General features: G+C 44.5%; 1 protein-coding gene across 1 annotated transcript; it reads left to right on the top strand.

The window, feature by feature from the left end:
- Positions 1-13,134: 13,134 nt before the first annotated feature.
- On the top strand, positions 13,135-16,257 carry LOC123492105 (transmembrane protein 74B-like). The gene is made up of 2 exons (XM_045224092.1): positions 13,135-13,644; positions 14,679-16,257. The coding sequence occupies exon 2, from the start codon at positions 14,742-14,744 to the stop codon at positions 15,474-15,476; it is 735 nt and encodes a 244-aa protein (XP_045080027.1). The 5' UTR covers positions 13,135-13,644; positions 14,679-14,741; the 3' UTR covers positions 15,477-16,257.
- Positions 16,258-23,607: the final 7,350 nt, after the last annotated feature.

Genomic DNA, 23,607 nt, shown 5'->3' with positions numbered 1-23,607 from the left:
AAGGACACCAATAAGAAGAAGATAATTTCTTGGGCCAAGAAACAAGACCAATTGACATTAGACCGGTGGAAATTTGTCCTTTGGTCTGATGAGTCCAAAGTTGAGATTTTTGGTTCCAACCGCCGTGTCTTTGTGAGACGCAGAGTAGGTGAACGGATGATCTCTGTATGTGTGGTTCCCACCGTGAAGCATGGAGGAGGAGGTGTGATGGTGTGGGGTGCTTTGCTGGTGACACTGTCTGTGATTTATTTAGAATTCAAGGCACACTTAACCAGCATGGCTACCACAGCATTCTGCAGCGATATGCCATCCCATCTGGTTTGCACTTAGTGGGACTAGCATTTGTTTTTCAACAGGACAATGACCCAAAACACACCTCCAGGCTGTGTAAGGCCTATTTGACCAAGAAGGAGAGTGATGGAGTGCTGCACCAGATGACCTGGCCTCCACAATCACCCGACCTCAACCCAGTTGAGATGGTTTGGGATGAATTGGACCGCAGCCAGTTCTCAGCATATGTGGGAACTCCTTCAAGACTGTCGGAAAAGCATTCCTCATGAAGCTGGTTGAGAGAATGCCAAGAGTGTGCAAAGCTGTCATTACATTTACATTTTAGTCATTTAGCAGACGCTCTTATCCAGAGCGACTTACAGGAGCAATTAGGGTTAAGTGCCTTGCTTAAGGGCACATCGACAGATTTTTCACCTAGTCGGCTCGGGGATTAGAACCAGCGACCTTTCGGTTACTGGCACAACGCTCTTACCCACTAAGCTACCGGCCGTCAAGGCAAAGGGTGGCTACTTTGAAGAATCTAAAATCTAAAATATATTTGGATTTGTTTAACACTTTTTTGGTTACTACATGATTCCATATGTGTTATTTCATCGTTTTAATGTACACTATTATTCTACAATTTAGAAAATAGGAAAAATAAAGAAAAACCCTTGAATGAGTAGGTGTGTCCAAACTTTTGACTTGTACTGTATAGTTAAAACAATAGTGGTCCTCAAATGGAACCTTGAGGAACACTGAAACTTACAATTGATTTGTCAGAGGACAAACCATCCACAGAGACAAACTGATATCTTTCCAACAGATAAGATCTAAACCAGGCAAGAACTTGTCCGTGTACGGTTTCCAATCTCTCCAAAAGAATGGGATGATCGATTGTGTCAAAAGCGGCACTAAGGTCTATGAGCATGAGGACAGATGCAGAGCCTTGGTCTGACACCATTAAAAGGTCATTTACCACCTTCACAAGTGCAGTCTCAGTACTATGATGGGGTATAATACCAGACTGAAGTGTTTCGTATACATTATTTGTCTTTGCTGCACAACAGCTTTTTCTAAAATGTTTGAGAGGAATGGGAGAATCGATATTGGCTGATAGTTTTTTTTAATTTTCCAGGTCAAGGTTTGGCTTTTTCAAGAGAGACTTTATTCCTGCCACTTTTAGTGAGTTTGGTACACATCCGGAGGATAGGGAGAACATAGGAGTGCCAAGCATTGGAAGTAGCTCTTTCAGTAGTTTAGTTGGAATAGGGTCCAGTATGCAGCTGGAAGGTTTAGAGGCCATTACTATTTTCGTGAATGTGTCGAGAGATACAGGATAAAAAAACTTGAGTGTCACCATCGATCCTAGGTCCTGGCAGTTCTGTGCAGACTCAGGACAACTGAGCTTTGGAGAAATACGTAGATTCAAATAAGAGTCAGTAATTTGCTTTCTAAAAATCATTATCTTTTCGTCAAAGAAGTTCATGAATTCATCACTGCTGAAGTGAAAGCCATCCTCTCTTGGGGAATGGTGCTTTTTAGTTCGCTTTGCGGCAGTATAAAAAAAGACATTTTGGATTGTTCTTATTCTCCTCAATTAGATTGGAAAAGTAGGCTGATCGAGCAGCTGTGAGGGCTCTTCGATATCTTTCCAAGCTAGTTGGAAGACTTCCAGTTTGGTGGAGCGCCATTTCCGTTCCAATATTCTGGAAGCTTGCTTCAGGGCTCAGGTATGTTCTGTATACCAGGGAGCTAATTACTTGTGCCAAATGTTTTTTTTCTTTGAGGAGTAATCAGGGAAGTGTTGAAGTCCAGGTATGCCTAACGATGAGGCGCAGGTGTGCGTAATGAAGGTTGCCAGGTTTGCGTAATGATGCGTTGCCAGGACCGGTGGTTAGTAGACCGGCGACGTCGAGCACCAGAGAAGGGGACGGGAGTAGACGTGACAGTATTCCCCCCCACCCCCGACATGCGGCTCCAGCCGCAGTACGACGCCGGCCAGGAGCCGAGGGCGAGGAGCAGGCCGGTCTGGACAGCGAAGGTGGAATTCTTGGATGATGTTGGGATCTAGAATGTCATCCACCGGAACCCAACACCGCTCCTCTGGACCGTACCCCTCCCAGTCCACCAGGTACTGGAGCCGACCCCCATGACGTCGGGAGTCTAGGAGAGATCTGACGGCATAGGCAGGGCTTCCCTCAATGTACGGGGAGGCGGAGGGGTGTCGTGGGGGACGGCATCAGCCAGGGGACCAGGAACCACTGGCCTGAGGAGGGAAATGTGAAAAGAGGGTGAGGTCTGGTAGTTAGTGGGGAGCTGTAATCGGTAAGTTACCTCATTGACCCTCCGGAGGACTTTGAATGGCCCCACAAACCGGGGGCTCAGCTTCCGGCAGGCCAGGCGGAGCGGGAGGTTCCTGGTAGAGAGCCAGACGCGATCACCAGGATAGAATACGGGTGCCTCACTGCAGTGGCGGTCCGCTTGCTCCTTCTGGCGGCAGAGAGCACGTTGGAGCCTCATGTGGGCAGCGTCCCAAACCTCCTCTGCGCGCTGGAACCACTCATCCACCGCAGGGGTTTCGGTCTGGCTCGGGGTCCAGGGGTCCAGGGCCGGCTGGTACCCCAGGACACACTGGAAGATAGACAGCTCGGTGGAGGAATGACGAAGTGAGTTCTGGGCGTGCTCCACCCAGGGAAGGACCCGGGCCCACTCCCCCTTCCGTTCCTGACAGTGACTACTCAGGAACCTCCCCAGCTCCTGGTTGGTCCGTAACATAATGTGGGGGCTCATCCGGGATCTCTCATTGATACCCATGCCACTCATGCACATTGGTTTAGTGTCTGGTTCAGTGTTGAGCTTGGCAGCTGTGATTGGCTGGTTTAGTGTTCAGTATTCGTCAGCTCGTGTCGCTAGCTTAAGATGGCTACTTTTGATTTGGATGCCTTTTTGGATAACCCTACGTGGGAGGTTTTTGATAATTGCCGTAGAGTGGATCTACAGGCTTTGGCTGACCACTTTTCTACACCCATACCGAGGGGTTTAGTGAAAGCGGAAGTTAGTGGTGTTAGAAGTATTATTGAACGAGCAAGTGCTTGAGTTACCGCCACCTGAGCCTGCTGCTCCTGTAGGGGATGTGGCTGCTGCTCCGGTAAGCTGTCGGTGTCTGAGGACGAGAGCGAGGCTAAGGCTCCAGCCCGTTTTGACCCACTCTCCCCACTGTCAGACAGTGATGCCAGGATGGATGTCCGTTCGAGACGGCTCCAAATGGAGGCGGAAGAGAGGGCACAAATCAGGCGAGAAAAGTTGGAGATGTGTAAACTCGAGGTAGAACAGGAGACGCGTAGACTTGATCAAGAACTGGAGATGTGTAAACTGGACCAGGAGTTGCGTAAAATTGGAACTGGAGGCAGAGACAGCGAGATTAGTCTCTGCTCATGCTGTGCCTGCTAGAGAGCCATCCTCACCAGCTGTGTCATCTGCTACTTTTGATATTAGTAGACACATCACCTTAGTACCTGTGTTTAGGAGGTCAGAGGTTGACTCCTATTTTAGCGTTTTTGAGCGTATAGCGGTAGCATTGAAATGGCCCGAAGAGGTATGGTGCCTATTACTTCAGTGTAAATTAACAGGTAAAGCCCAAGAGGTTTTGTCAGCGCTACCTCTTCAAGGCAGTTTGAATTATGACGTGGTCAAAGCTAATGTTCTTCGTGCCTATGATCTTGTTCCTGAGGCATATCGACAGAGATTTAGGTCTCATAAAAAGTATTCTACTCAGACTTATCTGGAGTTTGCTAGAGACAAGGGACATCTGTTTGACAAATGGCACACTTCTAGTAAGTTAACTGATTTTAACTCTCTCCGGGAGTTAATCTTGTTAGAAGAATAAAAAAATTGCTTACCCGAATGCATTGTAGTTTACCTAAACAAACAGAAAGTATCCTCACTGTCGGAAGCGTCTGTATTGGCAGACGAGTTTGTGTTGACGCACAAGAGCGTGTTTTTGGCTCGTACGGCGAGTAGGGCCGCGGAATTGCCAACTCTTAGCCCTAGTCGACCAGCAGTCCCATACCTGTCATAGGTGAACCATTCAAACATGTGGTGGTTGATCGTGTTGGACCATTGCCGAAGACAAAATCTGCTAACCAGTTTCTGTTGACGGTTATGTGTGTGGCCACCAGATACCCAGAGGCCATTCCTCTGCGTAGGATTACTGCTCCGGTGGTGAGTAAATCCTTCATTAAATTATTCTCAACTTTTGGGTTACCTAAGGTGGTACAAACTGATCAGGGTACGAATTTCCTTTCTAAGCTTTTCAAACAGGTGTTTAAATCCTTGTCAATTACGCACCGTGTATCAATCGCATATCACCCAGAGTCTCAGGGTACGCTTGAACGTTGGCATCAGACACTGAAGTCTATGCTCCGTAAATATTGTTTGGAGTCTGTGAAGGATTGGGATGAGGGAGTTCCTCTAGTTTTGTTTGTTGTCCGTGAGACGGTACAGGAATCCCTAGGGTTCAGCCCAGCTGAAATGGACCACCTGTTTCTGGTTTTCATTACCCAATCACATCACACATCCCCTGGTTTAAAAACCCAGTCAGTTGTGTTTCTCACACATTAGGCTCCACAGACACAAACTTCTTGTCAAATACCTTTTTGATAGACTGACTACCTTCATTCCTTGGTTCCTTTATACACCACATACTCATAACTCATACATCTCACTGTGGTGTCTTGTTTGCTATTGTCTAGTCACTTGTTTGCTGTTTAGTCCCTATTTTACTTATGTTCCATGTTTGTGCATGGGAAAAGGGGATTTTTAGCAAATCGCTTTTGGGCATACACTACCTGTAGGAAAACATTGTCTAAAAACACTAGTTAGACCTGAGCGGACCACCCACTGTATTTTTGTATAGTTAATAGCAAGCTTAGCGTTTTTTTAGGCAGGCAGGATCAGTTTAGGGGTTTTTGAATTTATTATTTCATTCTTTGGGTCCAGCTCAGCCCCTTTCCCCAAACCGTTTACTGTGTGTTTAAAATAAACATTTTGTGTTTGACGGTAGGATTGGTTGTCTGTGTATTTTGTTCTCACTATTCCTTTTCATTATTCTATGTCACACCCTGGCTCTGGGGACTCTATATGTTGAGCCAGGGTGTGTAGATTCTATGTGTTTATGTTCTGTGTGGGAGTTCTAGTTTGTGTATTTCTATGTTGGCCAGAGTGGCTCCCAATCAGAGGCAACGAGTGTCTGCTGTTGCTGGTTGTCTCTGATTGGGAGCCATATTTAAACAGTCTGTTTCCCTTAGTGTTTGTGGGATCTTGTTTCCGTTTGGTTTGTTTCTGTGTTAACCGTAGGACTGCACGTTTCGTTTATTGGTTTGTTGTTATATTATCACTTAAGATAATAAAGTTAAGTATGTTCGCAACCAACCAAGTATGTTCGCATTGGTCTACTCTCTACGACGATCGTGACAGAAGATCCCACCATACCAGGACCAAGCAGCGTGTCCAGGAGCAGGCAGCCTGGACATGGGAGGAAGCGCCGGGAAAGGAGCTGGAGAGGTTGGCGATGGCCCAGGTGGGCAAAGTGTGGTCCTGGGAGGACATGCTTGGGGGAAAAGGGCCATGGGCTAGGATTAAGGCCCTGGCGAGAGAGGAGCAACGGCATCAACAGTGTCGTCGTCGGATGGACGAGAGGCAACCCCAAAAAACTTTTAGGGGGGGGGGACATGGCATGGACGACGGGGCTGCTGGAGGCAGATAAGGGGCAAATTCAGAAGGCCACCAGGTTACGGGAGCCATTGGTGAGTAGAGGGAAGGAAGATGTAGAGGCGCGGCGAGAGGTACTGAGGTGTATTGCCAGTCCGGTCCGGCCCGTTCCTGATCCCCGTTTAAGGCCAGTGGTGTGTGTTCCCAGTACGGTCCGGCCTGTCCCTGCCCCTCGCACCAAGCCTACGGTGTGCGTCGCCAGCCCGGCCCGGCCTGTTCCTGCCACTCGCACCAAGCCTACGGTGCGCGTCGCCAGCCCGGTCCGGCCTGTTCCTGCCACTCGCACCAAGCCTACGGTGTGCGTCGCCAGCCCGGCCCGGCCTGTCCCTGCCCCTCGCACCAAGCCTACGGTGTGCGTCGCCAGCCCGGCCCGGCCTGTTCCTGCCACTCGCACCAAGCCTACGGTGTGCGTCGCCAGCCCTGCCCGGCCTGTTCCTGCCCCTCGCACCAAGCCTACGGTGTGCGTCGCCAGCCCGGCCCGGCCTGTTCCTGCCACTCGCACCAAGCCTACGGTGCGCGTCGCCAGCCCGGCCCGGCCTGTTCCTGCCACTCGCACCAAGCCTACGGTGCGCGTCGCCAGCCCGGCCCGGCCTGTTCCTGCCCTTCGCACCAAGCCTACGGTGCGCGTCGCCAGCCCGGCCCGGCCTGTTCCTGCCCTTCGCACCAAGCCTACGGTGCGCGTCGCCAGCCCGGCCCGGCCTGTTCCTGCCACTCGCACCAAGCCTACGGTGCGCGTCGCCAGCCCGGCCCGGCCTGTTCCTGCCCTTCGCACCAAACCTACGGTGCGCGTCGCCAGCCCGGCCCGGCCTGTTCCTGCTACTCGCACCAAGCCAGGGGTGCGAGTCGTCAGCCTGGTAAGGCCCGTTCCTGCTCCACGCACCAAGCCAGGGGTGCGAGTCGTCAGCCCGGTAAGGCCCGTTCCGGCTCCACGCACCAAGCCAGGGGTGCGCATCGTCAGCCAGGTCCGGCCCGTTGCTGCTCCACGCACCAAGCCAGGGGTGCGCATCGTCAGCCCGGTCCGGCCCGTAGCTGCTCCACGCACCAAGCCAGGGGTGCGCATCGTCAGCACGGTTCGGCCCGTAGCTGCTCCACGCACCAAGCCAGGGGTGCGCATCGTCAGCCCGGTCCGGCCCATTCCTGCTCCACGCACCAAGCCAGGGGTGTGCGTCGTCGGTCCGGCACAACCCGTGCCTGGGTCACCGGTGCCTGGTCAGGTACCGGTCAGCTACTACACACCGGAGCTGAAGCTATCCGCTCCTACGATGTCCAGTTCAGCTCCAGCCAGCGGGGCCAGACCGGACCAGGGGCGCTATGGGGGGATTATTGGAGGGTGGTGGGCAAGCCCGGAGCCGGAACCGCCTCCGAGGAGGAATGCCCACCCAGCCCTCCCCTGTTTGGTTCAAGTTGAGGCGCGGTCGCAGTCCGCGCCTTTGGGGGTACTGTCACACCCTGGCTCTGGGGACTCTATATGTTGAGCCAGGGTGTGTAGATTCTATGTGTTTATGTTCTGTGTGGGAGTTCTAGTTTGTGTATTTCTATGTTGGCTAGAGTGACTCCCAATCAGAGGCAACGAGTGTCAGCTGTTGCTGGTTGTCTCTGATTGGGAGCCATATTTAAACAGTCTGTTTCCCTTAGTGTTTGTGGGATCTTGTTTCCGTTTGGTTTGTTTCTGTGTTAACCGTAGGACTGCACGTTTCGTTTATTGGTTTGTTGTTATATTATCACTTAAGATAATAAAGTTAAGTATGTTCGCAACCAACGCTGCGCATTGGTCTACTCTCTACGACGATCGTGACATTCTAATTCGCATGAGTTATGTTACGGGTCTCTTTACCATCCACCCTAGACTTTCTAAAGCCACGGGTACTGGACTGTGGCCGGTACCCGGATGTGAGGCTGACCGTGACCCCAGCTTCTCTATGAAGGCTTTCCATACCCACGACGTGAATTGGGGACCACAGTCGGAGACGATGTCCTCCGGAAGGCCATAGTGCCGGAAGACCTGCTGGAACAGTGCCTCAGCAACCTGGAGAGCGGTAGGGAGACCAGAGAGAGTGATAAAATGGCAGTATTTGGAGAATATGTCCACAACAACCATAACTATCTATGTACAGATGGGACCAAGGCTGCTGAGGCACATGCAGGGGAAAGAGTTTCCCTGCTGGAGCGTGTCAGGGAGATTTGGTTTGGGCACATACGGAGCAGCAGTTGACGTAGCGGGCGACGTCCTGTGCTAAGGTGGGCCACCAGTACTTAACGGAGATGGATTGAGTGTTGTGGGTGATACCTGGGTGTCCAGCGGCAAGGGATGTATGCACCCAGGTCAATAGCCAATCCCTTAACTCTGTGGGAACGTAGGTGCACTCCGGGGGACAGGTAGCAGGCGCGGTTTCCCTCTCCAGAGCCTGGCAGATGTCCACGTCTATGTCCCAGAGGGGGGTTCTACGGCCGTGGTCTTAAGCAGAATTAATGGGAAGCCAGATTACATATTACATGTTTTGTTTTGTTTCATGTGTTACTTTTAGGAATCACAGATTGTTGGTGGGACTGAGGTCCCCGTGGCCATCATTGGTGATCCAGCTTACCTACTGAAAAGGAGGCCTTCCAAAGGATTCTCATCTAACACAGAGTCAGAATCGTAGAAGGACTTCAACCATAAACTCAGCATTTATGGTTGTGGAAATTTATTTTGGTCGGCTCAAAGGCAGGTGACGACGCATCATGAAGCAGGTAGATGTGGATGTTGCTCTGGTCTCTGAAATTGTTCAGGCATGCTGTGTCATCCACAACATTTGTGAGGTCCATGGGGACAGATACATTGATACCTGGAAGGAGGGTTGAACGACAGGAGGGACTTGAGCAACCACCAGTTTATAACGCACCTGACAACAACGCAACATAATCTGCAACAGACATTAGAAAAGGCCTAATGGCATTGAGTGAGTCTGTGGTCAGTCACATCACAAGAAATACACACAGATGCTTGACCTACTCCACCCACCCTCTGCCTGCACACACACTGTAATAGTTTCCCTTTAATAATTTGTATTTTAAATTAGCTGTCTACTCCAGGATAAAATATTAATATTGTCTCGTTTCATTCTGATAGTTTTATAAATCTATAAATATCTTGTAACATTAAACATAAAACAACCCAATAATTAATCAATTGACTAGTTGAACAGCAGCAGAATTATTATTTAAGTTGTAGCTATAAGTTGAAGCTACTAATACATCTCATATTATTATTGTTATTTTCAGATAGTTTTATTAAATCTAGTTATATCTTGTAACATTAAACATCCCTTACTGAAAAAACAGACTTCTGGTAAACAGTTGCGGCAAACCTTTGGCCAATTTGCGACAAGCTCATATTTTCACATGCAAATTAGTTTCTACTTCACTCTTACTCCAGGTCGCACCTGTTTGTTTTTTAATGGTAGGGTAGCTGGATGTGTTTTCTTTCTAAATGTCTTGGTAAGTATTAGTAATGGTATTTAATGAACTTTAACATACTTTTGTTTAGAATAGAGTGGTCTGTGCACAAGCAGCAGGCAGGCAGGCTGATTGCAGGCAGCACAATATTATTTTGATTGACAGTTCTGGTTGCCTAGTGATGGACTTTAATCCCGCTTCAGAAGCGGCATTCCTTTCCAGACAAATGAGATGCCAGTTCAGTGGCGCTTCTAAACTATCTCCAGAGAACGTTTAGTGTAGGCATTTAAAAAGCTGTGGTGTACCCTTACAGACAAACAAACATGCTGTAGCCTGAGGCACTTTCGAGGCGCCACATTCCATATGTCTGAAAAGGGTATTAGTGAAGACCTTAGGTAATGGTTAATAATCATGATTCGTCTCTGTCTTTACTGTTCCTGAAACATGTCAATGACCTGATGCATGGCCTCTACAGCAGTGCTTGGCCAACCACTCAGTTACCAGTGACCTATTCTGCCACATCGCACAGAAAGGAGAGAGCAGCACCACCACTTCTTAAATGCATAGTCATTGACAGTAAGTTTTGTGTGCAAAATGTTGTTTTTCCTGTTTGATACTGTGATCTTCAATTTGTATTGATTCCTACTAGCCAGCTTTGTAAGAGCTAGGTCTGTACTAGCTATGCTGATGATCATTAACGTGTTTTCGCTGCATCAGGTCTCACTGAGACTGGATTCTCCAAGAGACATGCTATCCAGCTGCCCATGATTGCCTGATCTTACACTCTTAGAAAAAAGGCGCAATCTAGAACCTATTTTTTGTTCCATGTAGAACCCTTTCGGTTCCAGGTAGAACTATTTTGGGTTCCAGGGAACCAGGTTCTACCTGGAACCAAAAAGGGTTCTACCTGGAACTAAAAATTGTTCTACCTGGAACCAAAACGGGTTCTCCTATGGGGACAGCCGAATAACCCTTTTTTCTAAGAGTGTAGTGTAAGTATATCCAATTGAAATATCACTGCTTCTAATAATATACATTTGTAAAGTAAATAAAATCCTATTTTAACAGCTGCAAAACCCTTGTGCCCTGATTCAACAGACACCTCCCTTTGTGAGTAATTTAAAGTTTCTCCCATTTCTCTCGTCACGCCCTGATCTGTTTCACCTGTCTTGTGCTTGTCTCCACGCCCCACCAGGTGTTTCCCATTTGTCCCCATTATCCCCAGTGTATTTACACCAGAGTTTTCTGTTTGTCTGTGGCCAGTTCGTCTTGTCCCACCAGCGTGTTCCCGTGCGCTAGGTTTTGTTTTTCCTAGTCTTCCCAGTTCTGATCTTTCTGCCTGTCCTGACCCTGATCCTGCCTGCCGTCCTGTATCTGCCTGACTCTGATTTGGATTACGACTCTTTGCCTGCCTTGACTTACCTGCCCCTTGTACTATAATAAACTCTGAGACTGGTACTATCCGCCTCCTGTGTCTGCATCTGGGTCTTAGCCTGAGCCGTGATATCTCTAGCACATTCCCCCTGTCGCTCACTCAAACTCACACACGTGCGCAGTTGCAGAGAAGAGGAAGAGATTGGCCAATTACACCCATTTCTAACAATTGTTGCAGGAATGTTATGATAGACATATCACTTTTGAAAAATATAATTTATTGCCTCTTTACACATACAGTGGGGGGAAAAAAAGTATTTAGTCAGCCACCAATTGTGCAAGTTCTCCCACTTAAAGAGATGAGAGAGGCCTGTAATTTTCATCATAGGTACACGTCAACTATGACAGACAAAATGAGAAAAAAAATCCAGAAAATCACATTGTAGGATTTTTAATGAATTTATTTGCAAATTATGGTGGAAAATAAGTACTTGGTCAATAACAAAAGTTTCTCAATACTTTGTTATATACCCTTTGTTGGTAATGACACAGGTCAAATGTTTTCTGTAAGTCTTCACAAGGTTTTCACACACTGTTGCTGGTATTTTGGCCCATTCCTCCATGCAGATCTCCTCTAGAGCAGGATTTTTTGGGGCTGTCGCTGGGCAACACGGACTTTCAACTCCCTCCAAAGATTTTCTATGGCTAGGCCACTCCAGGACCTTGAAATGCTTCTTACGAAGCCACTCCTTCGTTGCCCAGGTGGTGTGTTTGGGATCATTGTCATGCTGAAAGACCCAGCCACGTTTCATCTTCAATGCCCTTGCTGATGGAAGGAGGTTTTCACTCAAAATCTCACGATACATGGCCCCATTCATTCTTTCCTTTACACGGATCAGTCGTCCTGGTCCCTTTGCAGAAAAACAGCCCCAAAGCATGATGTTTCCACCCCCATGCTTCACAGTAGGTATGGTGTTCTTTGGATGCAACTCAGCATTCTTTGTCCTCCAAACACGACGAGTTGAGTTTTTACCAAAAAGTTATATTTTGGTTTCATCTGACCATATGACATTCTCCCAATCCTCTTCTGGATCATCCAAATGCACTCTAGCAAACTTCAGATGGGCCTGGACATGTACTGGCTTAAGCAGGGGGACACGTCTGGCACTGCAGGATTTGAGTCCCTGGCGGCGTAGTGTGCTACTGATGGTAGGCTTTGTTACTTTGGTCCCAGCTCTCTGCAGGTCATTCACTAGGGATTTTTGCTCACCGTTCTTGTGATCATTTTTGCCCCACGGGGTGAGATCTTGCGTGGAGCCCCAGATCGAGGGAGATTATCAGTGGTTTTGTATGTCTTCCATTTCCTAATAATTGCTCCCACAGTTGATTTCTTCAAACCAAGCTGCTTACCTATTGCAGATTCAGTCTTCCCAGCCTGGTGCAGGTCTACAATTTTGTTTTTGGTGTCCTTTGACAGCTCTTTAGTCTTGGCCATAGTGGAGTTTGGAGTGTGACTGTTTGAGGTTGTGGACAGGTGTCTTTTATACTGATAACAAGTTCAAACAGGTGCCATTAATACAGGTAACGAGTGGAGGACAGAGGAACCTCTTAAAGAAGAAGTTACAGGTCTGTGAGAGCCAGAAATCTTGCTTGTTTGTAGGTGACCAAATACTTATTTTCCACCATAATTTGCAAATAAATTCATAAAAAATCCTACAATGTGATTTTCTGGATTATTTTTTCTCATTTTGTCTGTCATAGTTGACGTGTACCTATTATGAAAATTACAGGCCTCTCTCATCTTTTTAAGTGGGAGAACTTGCACAATTGGTGGCTGACTAAATACTTTTTTTTCCCCCACTGTACTTGACTCTGAGCACGCAGATTCGACATGGGAAAATATATTTTCTATTCACAGAAGATTCACCAGTTGCAAGTTTATTAAATGAATTGCACCTCAAATTGAATTGCACGCTTGCAAATTGTATTGAATGTATTCAAATGTGAAGTCACAACTTTGCCACGTTACATTTTTCACACATCATGATACAAGCAAATAATTGTATAACTAAAGCAAGAAAGACCACAACCTGTCGTTTCAAATGGGAACAAATGAGTCATAGTGGGAAGAACAAGCAAGTAGGTGGGCAGAACCAAGCAGGAGATAGAGAGATCCTATTGGGGCGTTCTAGCATATATTTGCATATTTCCATTAGGGAACGCCTGCTCTGTGAAGTGCGAGTGTGCAATAACTAAATTCGACTCTGAGCTGGGGTAGGCTAGTTCGTTTCACGTCTCAGTCCCTCGGAGTTAGCCGTTTGAGAGAGTGGTGAATGTGCTGGCAGACGAACATAACGAACAAACCACTGGTAATGATTCCACTCGTTCACAAAGAGGCATGCGCGATTAGAAACTCAGTTAGATCAAGAATAGGCCTATAAGCGTTCTGAGCTTTGATCAACGCTGGGAACGATATTTAGATGTTGATCCGTAATTGATTTTCTTTATTGTGTATAATATATAGGCTATATATAGTTTATTTATTTATTTTTTACAAATTGTAAAAAATTACCGAGGTCCGGATCTCGTCCTCATATGTAGTTATGGCCCTGCGTGCAGGTTATGCTTTTAATATGTTATGACTGAAGGCTCTACTACCAACTGAAGCGATGCGCTCGCTTTCAACCACCAATTTCACGGCACTGTTTGTTTGCGCATGGCAAGTCGCTCTCGAGGTCTTTCGGTCTCACTCGCAACAACAGGCATCTTATCACTGGTGCATCAACACCTGGGGTAGGTGTTCCTTTATTATGTTTAACATTGATATATCAATAGAGTAGTAGGCAGTCTGTTTTTTTTATGCATAGGATGTTTGTTATAGTATTGTAGGCTAATGTGATTCTTGTTGAATATTTGTCCTCTTTGATTAATTGACGCATAGGCCTATATCTTGATATCGACTGCTCAAAACGTAACATTTCATCTAATAAATAGGCTACGTTTTTGTGATAGGCATCAAGGTCATGCCAGTGCTGATTGTGCACTGTTTAAAAAAAAACTATTAAACCTCTATCAAGCGCTAAAATTGAAGAGATTTCATGATATGTAGGCCTAAATCATATAAAAAATGTGTCAGTAGCCCACTGTTTGAGGTAAATATTTAGCCAATAGCCTATTGTGACACAGCTAGACCCTCATCAATCTGTATATCCGGTAGCCTAAAATTAGCCGATTGAGCTATGATGATGATAATGAAAAGGGCTGTTCTTGTTAATAATATATCAGCGTTTTTTAAAGCCTTGACTCTCCACCCCGTTTAATGATAATCGGAGCATCTGTGTTACCAGCAGTCGCACTACATGGTGGTGTTCCTTCGAGTTTAGAGGGGAGGGACGCATTTATTCCCAAATAAATAGCCTACAATCCGTGAATCAACAGTGAAGTGTTCAAGATACATATCGTCAAAATAGCTTATATGGATCAGTAAATGCGGGCTTGGATTGTTAACATTGCCAGCGTTCAATGTTATTAGTGCACTTCTAGACAGTGATTTTCCTGATTAACGAATGCGCTCTCCATGACCAAGGTCGACACACTTCAACGCTTTCATTTGAATTAATTATTGTTTTGTGACGGCTACATATATCATTCTATCTAATTTAAATAAATATATTATAGCCTTTGTTAACCTAGAATATTCTATTTAGATTTTAATTACGTTTAGATTTCACTAAATATGGTGGACTATTCCAATTTGAGAGGCAGGCACAGCATGCGTTATAGCCTACATGTCAGTGTCTATTTCATAATTTCATAAATTCCTGCAGGTGTTCAGCAAAATAATGAAGGGCGGCATCATTTAACGACATGAGCAGATCCACTGAATTTCGATGGAGTCTTTGAATGCCGTAGAGCTCCATGAATTGGGGGATGGGGAAAAGCGCGCTGCCTACGAGGCCGCTACAACTCCGCGACAAGGACCTCGGACAGCGGCCAGAGCTGGAATCGAGAACACGTCATATCAGGAGGAAGAGCACGAGATGAGGTTCAGTGGCCCAGCCAGCTCGAGTGTTCATCGGTCCATTTCTAATGATAGGGGCTACCAGACACAACCCCAGCCTTTCCAGCGAGATGAGCTGTCACTCCGGTCTGAGGAGGGCCATGTGACTGACTTCAATGACCATTCTGTCGACTATGGGTTCATATTTGCCCTGTTGTTCTTGGTGAGTGGAATAGTACTGGTGATCATTGCCTACACCATCCCCCGAGAGGCTAAGGTCAACCCGGACCTGGTGTCAGCTCGTCAGATGGAGAAACTGGAGATGTACTATGCACAACTGGGCTCACACCTCGACAAGTGTATCATAGCAGGCCTGGGACTGTTGACTCTAGGCGGGATGCTCTTGTCCATCTTGCTAATCGTGTCCATATGCAAAGGTGAGCTGTACGGCCAGAGGACTTTTGTCCAACCCACGAAGACATATGGGTCGATTCACCTGCGGATGAGACAGTTGGGCGAGGGGGGAGAATCTCTGGTTGAATGTGAACCTAGTCACACTGGCACCACAGCTCCAGCCACAAGTACAGATGGAACACAGGTGTCTAGTGGGACCCAACAGGAGTAGCACAATCTGAGCACATTTCTTTTCACAGACTATGTAAAGGGTTGTGTAATCATTGCTTGAGGAGCTTTGTGAAAAGTGAAGCAAGCAAGGTAAGCTGAATGTGGTTAAGACTAAGAGCACATCTGGAAATACACATGATGTGTTGTTGGATGTAGGATCAAATCAGAGACAGAGATAGATCTGAAAAGCACAATGGGCACCCTTGAGGAACTCATAGTATAGGATAACTTGACATGCTGCAAATAGATGGCTATCAGCATCTTTTCAAGACTTGAATATATATCTGGATAATATATATATCACATCATTAATGAACAAAACATGTACAATATGTTTAGGCCTACAAATGCTGTTGTTGTTATTATTATCATGTAAGGATACAATGCCTTAAAAAGTTAGTCACTGTAAATTGTGTACACATATGCTAACATACTAAGCTCCTGTGAGCCATTAAGCCAAGTTAAATATGTAGTAACTCACTGGAGCCACGTAACCTGTTGGTTGTTATTATAATGTGGTCTTGGCAAGAATATACAGCAGCAAAAAAATCAAAATCAAAACAAGTGAAATGTTTAGATATGCATCAGAGGCTTTGGGCCAGGATCTTGCTGAATTTAAGAAAACAACAGATTATTTTATTTCATAATGATGTAGAAACTTTTACTCCAAAATGTGTTAAGGAGAATGTCCACACACACCATCATGCAAGGTCTTGACCAAAGAAATGAATGAAATCTCTCTCTCTCTCTCTCTCTCTCTCTCTCTCTCTCTCTCTCTCTCTCTCTCTCTCTCTCTCTCTCTCTCTCTCTCTCTCTCTCTCTCTCTCTCTCTCTCTCTCTCTCTCTCTCTCTCTCTCTCTCTCTCTCTCTCTCTCTCTCTCTCTCTCTCTCTCTCTCTCTCTCTCTCTCTCTCTCTCTCTCTCTCTCTCTCTCTCTCTCTCTCTCTCTCTCTCTCTCTCCAAATCAGCACATTAAACAGTGGCACATTAGTTATGTATTAAAAATATTAAACATTCATGATAATGAAATATATCGGCTCCAGATAAGTTATTATCCAAATGAAATATTACTATAGACAACATGATTTAATGCAAACCAAAGCCCTTTTCAAATGATTTAATGGAGAAACCTAATCACTTATAAAGAAAGTGGTAAGAATAAAGTACTGGTATACAGATTATGGCTTTCTTACCATCTGGTGATGCATTACATATAGAGCAACTGAATGAGACAATATATAAGGTTCAGAAAGCATATTAATGATTCAAAGCTAAGACTCCTTTAACATCAACTGAGGCTGAGGATTTGGCATTTTGTATTTTCTTACAATTCAACTGCAAGTTGATTTCCCTTCAGTGTATGTAATAAATGGAATAGCCCAACATAAAAACATCTAAATCAGAGTTTAATAATATTAATATGCCATTTAGCAGACGCTTTTATCCAAAGCGACTTACAGTCATGCTTGCATACATTTTTGTGTATGGGTGGTCCCGGGGATCGAACCCACTACCTTGGCGTTACAAGCGCCGTGCTCTACCAGCTGAGCTACAGAGGACCACAGTTTATTAGTCACATGCACAGGGTTGCAGATGTATTTGCACGGTACAGTGAAATTCTTATGCAGGTCAAAGAGAAGTAAGTGAAACAATAAGAAAAATAAATAATTGTAATAATACTAAGTAAAATAATATCAAAAAATCAAAATGCTGTGTTGTACACTAAATGTTTGTCTATATTGGCAAGTGCACTTTTGGAAAGGAGGAGCACATTTTCCAGGAAGAAATTACAAATATCTGGCCTACTGCTACCAGCCAAATATACTGTAAGTTATGTAAAAGTGGCCATTGTTTTAATTTTGAATCATGGAGTTAATATTATATTCACAACTAATGTAGACAATATATCAGAGAATTACGTTTACAGATATTTAACAACTATTTCTATACAGTATCTAACAAGAATCGCAACAGAACCATTGTTAGATCAATGTCACGTTGAAAAGATTTGACCTCCACAATTGCTGCTGTTCACATCATAGGCCTACTCATAAGTATTGTACATTGATGAAACTTGCAGGGTGATCTAGCCGTAGATATCAGTTCAAGGTTTTAGGTGGCTTTTTCTTATAATGGTGTTTTCAACAATCAATAAAGTGTCTGTCTATAGGTTATGACCAAGAGTAATGTTGCATTGCTTGTTATTCAAACTGTTAAAAAGAGAGGATCAGTTGAATATCCATGTTAATCTGATTGTGTCTGATGAATGTTAGGTAATGTTGTATTAATATGGAGATGTTGAACTCATAAAGGCCCTGCTAGTCTAAGTTTTTAGTTATTACATGTGAATACATACATTTCAATAATGCAGAACTGGAATACACTACAATACCTTCTCACTTAGTCTGGGTACCAGTCTGTTTTTGCCATCTTGACACTCTTTGTCATGCCAAAGATGACAAGGAGTTGACATGATAGCACAAACAGATCTGGGACTAGGCTACTTCTCACTCAAGGATCATGAATGAATGTAAACTATCCCAAAAGGTGAATGACGGTGGCATCACAATAATGCTCACAGGCTTCATATTATGGTTGATGCAATACTGATGTATGTTGACGTTTGACGATTGAATGACGGTTAGCATGATATAATCTTCACATTTTACACACAAAAACCACACAAGAAGTTATGTTATCACAATCGCATAATCATCAAGGTCAAGATGGCAAAAACAGACTGGTACCCAGGCTAGGTACCATCGACTGTTAGCCAATGTGTGTCTTGTTCTTAAGGGGCAGTCATACAGTTACCTAGTGATGGAGTCTTATGTGGCGGTACAAGAGTAACAGAGAGAAAGCTGTTTAAACTGCGTGTGTATTTTGTGAGATATTGTGAAAATCCAATGCCTCATTTTTGTTGCATTTATGATATATCTAAGAGCTGTATATGTGACCATTTTTAAGAATAATTTCAATATGACAAATAAACCTTTGTTGCTGTTGTTTCTACTCTCTCTACTCTACTTATCTATTGTGTCCTCTTTATTGTTGCTCTCAGTGGTTGACTCTCAGTCATTCTTGCTGCTTTTCAGCCCAATATGAACATTCAGCGCCATCTGTGGACTGATAAAAGGGGTTATCTGATTGGTGGGATTGACATAGGAAGGGGAACGCAGGCAGGGTTGGATTTTCTACAGTGTATTGAATGACCCCAGGAAGAGGGCAGCAGCTAATGGGGATCCCTAATAAATACAAATACAAATACAAATAACTCTTGTATTATCTTGAATTCCTGATTTGTCAGTACCAGTTTGCATGAAATCGTACTGTGGTAGAGAGTCCCTCTCTGAAGCTTTGCTCACATTTTCCATGGGGACTGCATCCTGCTAGTTCAGAGTTGGGTTCAATTGCCCCCCCCACCCCACCCCACACACACACTAATTGCATGCTATTATACTCATTTTGCCATGAAGCTGAGAGAAAATGTTGCTGTTTTAAAGGTAATTTCCTGCAATTCTACACATATTGCAAAGGGGGAGCAAGAAATGTTTTACATTTCATAGCTAATCTCATGCTATTCAACAATTTTGCAATGAGGCTGAGAGATTTTTGCATTTTTAAAGCTAAGTTTCCCAACTCCTATAACAAACGTGTGCTGTTGGGGGTACTCTAGGACTCGAGTGTGGAAACATTGATATAGACGATGTCACCATAATCTATAACTGGTATGAATGTCGATTGAATGATTTATTTTCTGCTATTTAATGAAAGGCATGCCCTATTCCTATAAAGGAGGCCATAAATATAAAGAAAGGGAATCTGAATCCGCACAAGGTCAAATTAAGTTGGATCATTTTCAAGTACGGCCATATGGTTAACAGTGGAGTATAGTGAGACACGTTTTTTTTTCAACCCCATGGTTACTTTGAGCTTTTTCTAGCAGGGACTGTTTTAGTTACTGTGTTGCATGTGGGACATATTTGGGGAATGGACCTGTTGCTAGGCAACAGTCCAAGGCCAGAGAGTTGAGGGGAAGAGACACGACTGTTGAGCTAGCTATTTTTGCTATCTAATCACAGGCTGACAGTCTGACTACGTAGAGACCATCTAGTCTAATAGTACTCTCACACACCTAGATAATAGGTCCATTAGACTAGGTGGTCTGGAAGTAGTCAGCATGTGAAGGTTAATGTGTGTAAACATGTATGGGCATACCCATAAATAATGTAGAGCAGTGCCTACACCTAATATGTAAGGCAACCCTAAAGATATCTATTTACTTAATAGGAAATATAATAAACCCACACAGTATGTAGAACTACACAATTATTAAATATCCCTTGAAGATAAGAATTAAACACAAACAACCAATTACTAGTTACAAATTATTATTAAAAGGAAGACATGTCAACTCAATTTTAATAAACTATTTTTCAATAAAAGCTCAAGCTTGAATCAAAGTGTAAATCAAACAATTATTATCTAATTTCAATCACATCTATGTAAACTGCAGTTATACTGAACAAAAATATAAAACGCAAGAACTAAAGTGTTGGTCCCATGTTTCATGAGCTGAAGTAAAAGATCTCCGAAATTTTCCATTCACACAAATTTCATATTTCTCAAAAATGTTGTGCACAAAGCTGTTTACATCCCTGTTAGTGAGCATTTCTCCTTTGCAAAGATAATCCATCAACCTGACAGGTGTGGCATATCAAGAAGTTGATTAAACAGCATTGGGATAATACAAGGCCACTTTAAAATGCAAGTTTTAAGGGAGTGTGCAATTGGCATGCTGAAGGCAGGAATGTCCACCAAAGCTGTTGACAGAGAATTGAATGTTCATTTCTCTACCAAAAGCTGCCTCCAACGTCATTTTAGAGAATTTGGCAGTACGTCCAACCGGCCTCAGAACCACAGACCATGTGGAACCACGCCAGCCCAGGACCTCCACATCTGGCTTCTTCACCTACGGGATCATCTGAGACCAGCCACCCGGACAGCTGATGAAACTGAGGAGTATTTCTCTCTGTATGCAGAGATCATCCATTCACCCACACCGCGTCTCACAAAGACACGGCGGTTGGAACCAAAAATCTCCAATTTGGACTCCAGACCAAAGTACACATTTCCACCGGTCTAATGTCCATTGCTTGTGTTTCTTGGCCCAAGCAGGACGCTTCTTCTTATTGGTGTCCTTTAGTAGTGGTTTCTTTGCAGCAATTCAACCATGAAGGCCTGTTTCACACAGTCCCCTCTGACCAGTTGATGTTGAAATGTGTGACTGCAATTTCTGAGGCTGGTAACTCTAATGAACTTATCCTCTTCCACTCCTGTGGCGGTCCTCATGAGAGACAGTTTTGTGTGCGTGAAAACGCAATTGTGTTCGTTGTCCGTGGCTTATGCCTGCCCATACCATAACACCACCTCCACCATGGGGCACTCTGTTCACAATGTTGACATCAGCAAACCGCTCACCCACACGACGCCATACACATATCGGTCAAAACATATTGAGACAACAGTAGCTAAGATGGGGAGATGTCTGTCCATAATAAAGCGTTACTCTACGTTCTTAACAGCACTATCAACAAGGCAGGTCCTACAGACCCTAGTTTTTGTCGCACCTAGACTACTGTTCAGTCGTGTGGTCAGGTGCCACAAAGAGGGACTTCCTAAAATTGCAATTGGCTCAGAACAGGGCAGCACGGCTGGCCCTTGGATGTACACAGAGAGCTAATATGAATAATATGCAGGTCAATCTCTCCTGGCTCAAAGTGGAGGAGAGATTGACTTCATCACTACTTGTATTTATGAGAGGTATTGACATGTTGAATGCACCGAGCTGTCTGTTTGAACTACTGGCACACAGCTCGGACACCCATGCATACCCCACAAGACATGCCACAAGTCCAGAACAGACTATGGGAGGCGCACAGTACTACATAGAGCCATGACTACATGGAACTCTATTCCACATCAAGTAACTAATGCAAGCAGAACATTTTGATTAAAAAACCCAGATAAAAATACACCTTATGGAACAGCGGGGACTGTGAAGCAACACAAACATAGGCACAGACACATGCATACACACACATGATAACATACGCACTATACACATGTACACATGGATTTTGTATTGTAGATATGTGGTAGTGGTGGATTAGGGGCCTGAGCGCGCACAGTGTGTTGTGAAATCTGTGAATGTATGTATTGTTTTTAAAATTGTTTCTGCCTTAATTTTGCTGGACCCCAGGAAGAGTAGCTGCTGCCTTAGCAGTAGCTAATGGGGATCTATAATAAATACAAATACAAGTGCACGTGGTCTGTGGTTGTGAGGCCGGTTGGACGTACTGCCTAATGCTCTAAAACAACGTTGGAGGTGGCTTATGGTCAAGAAATGAACATTAAATTCTCTGGCAACAGCTCTGGTGGACATTCCTATATTCAGCATGCCAATTGCACGCTCCCTCAAAACTTGAGACATCTGCGGCATTGTGTTGTGTGACAAAACTGCACATTTTAGAGTAGCATTTTATTGTCCCCAGCACAAGGTGCACCTGTGTAATGATCATGCTGTTTAATCAGCTTATTGTCAGGTGGATGGATTATCTTGGCAACGAAGAAATGCTCACTAACAGGGATGTAAATAAATGTGTGCAATTGTTTTTTGAGAAATAAGCTTTTTGTGCGTATGGAACATTTCTGGGATCTTTTATTTCAGCTCATGAAACATGGGACCAACACTTTACATGTTGTGTTCATATTTTTGTTCAGTGTATTTAGGCTTGCCATAACAAAGGCGTTGAATACTTACTGACTCAAGATATTTCAGCTTTTCATTTCAGCTTTTTTTAAATGTCTAAAAACATAATTTGGCATTATCAGATATTGTGTGTAGGCCAGTGACACAAAATTCAAATTTAGTCCACTTTGAATTCAGACTGTAACACAACAAAATGTGGAAAAAATAAAGGGGTGTGAATACTTTCTGAAGGCACTGTAAGTGGAGTGCTTGCATTGAAGGGCTTCCATACCACAATCCCCTTTACATCGCTCTCTTTCTCTTGTGATGCTCAGTGTATCTCGCCATGAGTCAGCTGGCTGCAGGAGGGTTTAATATGTGCCCTGGTGTTTAAATCCACAGGATGAATTGCTATTCCCAGAGCATAACATATGCCCGCAGACAATCTGAGCTCCATCCCTCCCTTCTCCCCCTCCTTTCCCTCCCGCTCTGTTCTTACACAGCCAGTCAATGACCCAGGGAGCCATTTAAACCACAGAGGACACATTCACCCCAGCTGAGGTTTCAGAGTGCAACAACAGCACTGGCCTGGATGGAACCACAAAGCTTTTTATCATTTGGCCCCAGTCTTAACACCACACATTACATTGAGTTACTGGATATGAGAGGCTCTTCTTCTTACTGTTGGCGTCTGTGAAGAGGAGCAGAACAGGAGAGTTTGGGGAATGTGAGTCAGCCATGCGATTACTCCCATTGATTTCCGCTACATCTGCTCCGGCCCACTCCATCACTAAGGGAGCGAGCTCCCACAGTGAATTGATCATTCTAACTAAGCTACTGTTTCAAGGGATTGATTATGTATATTTGGTCAGTTGTTGGGGAGACTACAGTACAGCGGGTAGGTGATCCACTAGGGTCGAACCATCCTGTAGTTGGGAAACACAGAGGTTCGAAAGGATTCACATCCCTTGACTTTTTCCACATTTTGTTGTGTTACAGTCTAAATTTAAAATGGAATACATTTAGATTTTGTCACTGGCCTACACACAATACCCCACATTGTCATAGTGAAATTATGTTTTTAGAAATGTTTACAAATTAATAAAAAATGAAAAGCTGAAATGTCTTCAGTAAATAGTATTCAACTCCTTTGTTATGGCAAATCTAAATTTGCTTAAGAAGTCACATAATAAGTTGCAGGGAAGGAAACCGCTCAGGGATTTCACCATGAGGCCAATGGTGACTTTAAAACATACAAACAAACAATACAGAGTTTAATGGCTGTGATAGGAGAAAACTGAGGATGGATCAACAACGTTGTACACTGTAAACCTGAACAGTACTATTCAATAATTGGATTATGTTCTGTAAACATCATATAT

Source organism: Coregonus clupeaformis, chromosome 12, assembly GCF_020615455.1.
Source record: "Coregonus clupeaformis isolate EN_2021a chromosome 12, ASM2061545v1, whole genome shotgun sequence".
Classification (NCBI taxonomy): Eukaryota; Metazoa; Chordata; class Actinopteri; order Salmoniformes; family Salmonidae; genus Coregonus; species Coregonus clupeaformis.
Note: the sequence above shows the minus strand (reverse complement) of the source record. Positions and strands in the feature narration are given on the sequence as shown.